Source organism: Phasianus colchicus, chromosome 4, assembly GCF_987193195.1.
Source record: "Phasianus colchicus chromosome 4, bPhaCol1.hap1.1, whole genome shotgun sequence".
Classification (NCBI taxonomy): Eukaryota; Metazoa; Chordata; class Aves; order Galliformes; family Phasianidae; genus Phasianus; species Phasianus colchicus.
This window is the reverse complement of record NC_143439.1, coordinates 32,658,571-32,664,570: the sequence shown is the minus strand read 5'-3', so window position 1 is coordinate 32,664,570 and position 6,000 is coordinate 32,658,571. Positions and strand designations below refer to the sequence as shown.

Below are 6,000 nucleotides of genomic sequence, written 5' to 3'. Positions count from 1 at the left end.
AAGAAACCTCCAAAAAGTAAGTTTTGGTATATTTGGGGGTTGTGTATTGTGGTGTTTTTTTTTCCTGTTTGTTTGTTTTCCAGGAAGAAGTACCAATTAGGGCCCTGTCTTGTCCAAAAGTCAGAACTTTCACCAGAGGCTTCAAAACTGTGCCTTGCCCGCAGAAAGGTGGAATATACATGAAAAACAGTATTCTACCTGCCAGAAACGGACCTAATTGTACACCGGTGCTGTTCTAGTGGTATTTTTGTTTTAGTGGATGGCGACCACCCTTTCTCTGAGGTGTGCTGTGAAATCGCGGCTCCGTCAGATGAGGGGCGAGTGAAACCGTGGCTGGGGGCGCGCGCACGGCGCGAGGCTGAGGGCAAACGCGGGACCCTCAGCCCCCGAGGGACCCACAGCCACCCCGCGGGGCCGCCATTTTGGGGCCAGCTGCCGAGGCGCCCCCCGTCGCGGAAAGCTCCGTTCCCGCACGGGGCGGCAGCGGCGGGTCCGCCCCGTCAGGGGCGTCTCCTCGGCGGCGGCACGGGGCCGCCTCCCCCGTCCCCGCCTCCCGGCTCCCCAGTCGCGCCGGCGGCTGGACGGGAGCGGAGCGGAGCCGCGGCGCGCTGCCTTGCCCGCCCCGTCCCGACCCGACCCATGCGCTGAGGGGCGGCGGGATGGGGCTGCGGGGCGGTGGCGGCCGAGCCGGGGGGCCGGCTCCCGGCTGGACGTGCCTGCTGCTATGCGCCGCGCTCCGGAGCCTGCTGGCCAGCCCGGGCAGCGAGGGTGAGCGGAGACGGGGCGGCCGGGGCAGAGCCGCGCGTCGGGCTGGTTTTATTCGATGTCGTAGCGTTTTACGGGGGCGAGCGGGGAAAGCGAGCGAACGCGTTCTGCCGGGCGCGGGCGGCTTGCACAGGTGCGCCTGCAGCCGGGGAGTTGCACAGGTGCGCGGGCTGCGCGCGAGGTGCTCACGCAGCTCGGGGTGCCCGCGGGGCTCCCGCTCCCCGCAGCGCGCTGACTCCGTGCCGCGGAACGCAGCCCCGCTCAGCCCGCAGCGCCGCATCGCCGAGCTGCGCTGCTTTGGGGCGTCTGAAATCGCCGGCAGCCGTAAATACACGTTCAGCTCTGCTGTCCAGCGGAGTACTTCCATGCGCTTTTTCTTATATATATATATATGTATTTTTTTCCCCTCTTTATTATTTTTTGACATCCGTACGCACGCCGTGGTGGGAAAGCAGGGGATGGGGAACTTGAGCATCCCGGAGGGGGTTGCCGGCTGCTTTTGTGATGCGCAGTAACTGCGATTCGCAGTCATTTGCGAAAGTCCTTTAGAGGGAGGAGGGATGCGGGGGGCGGCGGGGAGAGCAATCGCCAGGATGTCAGAGACGCGGCCCGAGGTGACCGGCGAGCTGTAATTTGCTGTGGCAGAGTGCAAATAATGCCAGTCGCGGCTCGAACGAGAAGTACTGAGGGAGGGGGAAACGCTGCTGTTCTAAGTGCAAGGATGTTTCACGTTAAATATTAGGGAAAATCTCAAAGGGCTGCCCAGGGAGGTGGTACAGTCACCGTCCCCGGAGGTGTACAAGAACTGTAGAGATGTGGCACTGACGGACGTGGTCAGTGGGCACGGTGGGATGGGTCGGTGGTTGAGCTGGATGATCTTAGAGATTTTTTCCAGCCTTAGCGGTTCTGTGTTTAGCATCCACGGTACGCGTTGCTTCGGGCATTCTGGAAATGGCTTTGGCTCTCTCCGAATGGGACAGCAGTGGGCCCCATCCTTCAGCCCCACGCTGCTCTGGCCGCTGTCGGCCGGCCGCTGCCGACCAGCCCCGCTCCTAGGAAAGGCTCACCTGCCTGTCCGGATGCGCTCGCACTTGACGTCGATTTGGGTTTGAAAAGTTGGGTTTGGCTGTTACAGGTTCTGCAGAGAGCCCCTCCCTGGGATTGGCTGACCTGCCCAGCTGGCAGAAAGCTTTGCCTTTGCTGGGGTGGAGGTGGCTGTCTCAGAGCCGAGAATGTTTTCTGAAGTTGTGTGCATTGGTTTTTGTGGGTCTTGCTGTTATCCCTCGTTCTGCTCAGCATGGTTAAATAACAACTAGCAGTATTGGTATGTAACATGTATGAGCATTTGCCATCCTTTGTGCAGCTATGTATTTGCTATTTTCACGATTTTTGTTTCTCAAAAGCTTACTGTAATACACAGTGGCACTGTAAGACAAGATACGTGCAGTTGGCAATTCCTTGTGCCCGAGTTCCTGTCTTACCCCATAGCAGACAGAGACTATGGGGAAAGCGCTTTAATAATCTATGCTCAAATTTAGAGGGAGAAAAGAATGAGTTGTTTGGGATCCATAGGCTGAAAATAGCTTTTGGAAAGTGCAGCTGAGTTTCAGTAGCTCCTGACATTTTTTTTTTTTTTTTTGTGTGTGTGTGTGTGGAAGTATTGTAAATGTCCATTAGGTATTTCCAGTTACAGGTTACAGAGTAAACACTGGGGAAACTGAATTAAATTTCTGCCCTGTTTTCCTCTGAAAAGGAAATAAAACCAACTTTGATTTTGATTGTTTTTTTCTCAAACTGTGTATTAAAAGCCAGACGTGCTGGGCTCAATGCTATTTCACATCCCAGGTATTGTTTAGCTGTTAACAGAGTTCATTCATTAGAATTAGAGGTTTCCCTCCTCCTTTTGACTGCTTTTACAAATTCAAAAACCTGTCACAATGCAAATATTCCAAAGAGTTCTGTGAAAATATTACATATAATTTGGGAACTCTGGTATTTCACAAGTAGCTGACTGCTTTCAGATGCGTTGCCTATGAAAATGTGTAGGGAGCTGCTGCCCTCAAGTTACCATTGTGCTTGAATGAACGTAACGCTTTCCACAGAAATAAAATACGTTTGCTATTGTGATAGCAATCAGAAACACATTGCTTCAGCCCGGGAGGGGGGGACACGTTGTTGATACTGTAATTACTTGGTTTATATATTTACGGTAGCCTTGCAGTTTTGAAGCAACAGTGTGTGTGAACCTGAATAGATTTGCTGTGTGGACTGAGTCTTTTTGTTTTTTTTTTTTTCCCCCACTGGCAGCAATTTGTGACCAGTCCCAGGCACCAGAGGCAGCCCTGCAACGGACAGATGGGTTCCCTGCACCTCCTTTAGTTTAGAAATGCGTGTTTTAAATGGTTCTGTTGTTGATACTAGGGTTTGGGAAGTGGCTTTTGTGAATTATTTATGTGAAATATAAAATGAACAAAGGAATTGTCTGGAGATGTGCACCTCACGCCTCCCGTCACCCCAAACTTCAGCGTGGTTTGTTACACATAGTCTATGAGTTTGCATTGGTTTGTGGGTCTTTACCCAGATGACCTCAAAAAGTGCCACGTGGGCAAAGTCCCGAAAGAATGGAGTACCTGGGATCTTTTAAGTGCTTGAAACAAAGTAACTCAACAACTTGCAAGCATTATTGTTGTTAAATAGAAGGTGTATTTCACTTCAAGGGCTTTTCTGCATTATTGAGTGCTGAGGAGGAGGTGCTATCCAACCGGTTGCCTTAAAGGGGATGAGAAGAAACGCAGTCTCAAGTAATGCCACTGACTTAGAGAGAAGGTGAGAAAGGCAGAGTGTCTGTGACTTTGTGGTATGTGTTGCACCAGTTTTAGGGATTTAAGCTAAAGAACAGCCTTTTAGTCCTAAACTCCTGCATTTGATCCTCCTCCTCTGAATTCTTGTGGGGATTTTTGAAGCACAGTTTCTCTTGATGTATCATTTTTAATCTGAATGAATGAATAAGTGAGTGCAATTAAAGGGGCAGGTCTGGTAGAGGCAAAAATAGCGGAAGGTGGTAATTTGCAGATTATTCATGACAGAGCCTGGAATGAGCCTACCTGTTCTAAATGTGTTGCCTTGAGAGTGTTTTGTTCCATGCTGACGTATAATTTCTGTCATGGAGCACTGGATAAATGAATGTTTAGGTATAACATCACAGTGTTTATCATTAACCGTTGAATGCAGTTCTTTTTCAATGAGTTTGTCATGCGTTTTGTAAAAGCAGGTGTGAAAATCCCCTCGCTTTTCTGATCCATCTATTTCTATTAGTTGAATGCTTTGGGTAAAAATAGATACGAGAACTTTTTGTTTTGCTTGTATTGCTCTTAATAACTCAGCTTCATCTGTTGCACATTCACACGGCTGTTGCATTTTTTGCAGTTCTGTAGGTGCAGGTAGCGCATGCACAAGTTGTGTGTGCAGAATGGGCAATCCAGGGCACGTGGCACTCTGCTCTGCAGAGTTCTGAGAGGAATTTATTCTGTTTGTGTATTGGAGCAGTTCCTTATATGCTTTCTGTAACAGCGCTGCGTAGCCTCCATGCTGTACATTTATTTTAGTTATAGGAGCGATCCCATTAACTTTAAAATTTACTGCGGTGGAATTACTGGAATGAGGAGGGACAACTCATGTCTAATGGTCTTTTTGGGATCAGTCTGATGTGATGTATGGCTTTTCAAGAGGTTTAGAATGACTCAGTCATGATTTTATAATGGAAACTGCTATCCTTTTGACAGTAAAATGGCATTTGAAACGCAGCACTTTCAAGTATATGACTAAAAGCATTGCTGCCTAATGACACATGTTTTATTTAATAAAAAAAAAAAAAGAAATAAGCAATAAGTAAAATTGACTACAGTACAATACTTGTTTGCTTTTGAGGTATATTTTAAAAATCGTAATAAATAGTGGAAAACTGGCAAACTATCTTAAACAGAACCGCTGACAGACCGTCAGCTTACCGCGTCATAAATGTTGACACCATAATTTGAAGCATAAAGCAGCTATTTGCAGATCAATTTACAGGTGGGTAAACTGACAGGTGGGGGAGCAGGGACAGTCAGTGGGCTCATCTGGCAGTTTCTGCCTCCTCCCTTCCCACTCCCATGGTTGCCTCGTGTTTTGGCTGCACCACAATGTTCCTCATCCATCTCCTTATCTGCTCTTCTGTTGCTGTGAAATGAGGAAACCAAATCTCACCAAGAAATGTGTGTTTATCCATTGTAGTAAATACAGAAATAAACACTTTGTAGCAAACAATGGGAGGGAAAGTGGGATCAGGATTTCATTGAGTTGTTTCAGAAATCGGAAGGCCAGGACAGTTTATTACATGTTGGCTTATTCTCCAATATCACTGGGTTTATGCTTTATTGTTCTGAGGATTTCTGTGTTGTTCCTGCAGAACACGTTGTTCCTTGTTCCCACCATGCAGAGTTCTCAACCTGAGGAAGAGCAGCTGAGCGATGGTGCTGGGTCCTGCTGTGTTTTGGGTCTCACATAGAAGTGGGCTGGTAGACTCCTAGTATTTCTGACCTGGGCTTGAAAGTAAGTTTTTAGCAGTCCAGTAAGTCCTGCTACGGGTGTATCTTTCTCACTGCCATATGGCTTAGTGAGCTATGGGGCCCGATTTCAACCAGTGTAGTCTTGCAATAGGTATTTTTCCTTACTCAGACAAGGCTAGAAAAATGCATAGAAATACTGTGTTAATGATTGCATCGGAATGAACCATTTTTTAAAAAGCTTAGTCCTTACTAAAGTCATTTTCTTTGATCTGTTCTGTAAAGTTGCTATGTATTTTAAATCAGAAGTCTTTTTTCTTTGAAAATACGTTTTGTATTTGACATGTCTGTGTATTTTTTGGGACAAATGGAACGGAGAGATGAATAGTCCTCTATTCATATGGTGCTTGTTCCTTCACCTTGCTCTCTGGCTGGATGTGGAGATGACAGATTTTGAGTATTTGGTGCCCCAACTGCTCTCGTGGCTGGCTGTATTGACAGACTTGAGCACTGACTCTCAGTAGCTTAGGTCTCTGTAGGGATTTATTACCCTTTTAGTGGTCTTTTTGACCTATTATTATCACTTTCAGTCTCAGTTCTGGTATTTGCTCTGGCTTTGGTCAGTGCAGTATCTGAGTCTCTCCAAAGGTTTAAGGCGCTTATCCTCCTGAGGTAGAAAGCAATTATCCCT

The 6,000-nt window shown here is 47.7% G+C and overlaps 1 protein-coding gene across 6 annotated transcripts in view; it reads left to right on the top strand.

Annotated features, from left to right (window-relative positions):
• The first annotated feature begins 558 nt into the window (after positions 1-558).
• The window catches only part of EPHA5 (EPH receptor A5), a 197,467-nt gene continuing 192,025 nt past the window's right edge, over positions 559-6,000 (top strand). For all 6 annotated transcript variants that reach the window (XM_031596817.2, XM_090139118.1, XM_090139121.1 and 3 more), the window contains exon 1: positions 559-768. In XM_031596817.2, the coding sequence (XP_031452677.1) occupies positions 660-768 (109 nt within the window). In that variant the 5' untranslated portion in view covers positions 559-659. The remainder of the gene's footprint in view (positions 769-6,000) is intronic.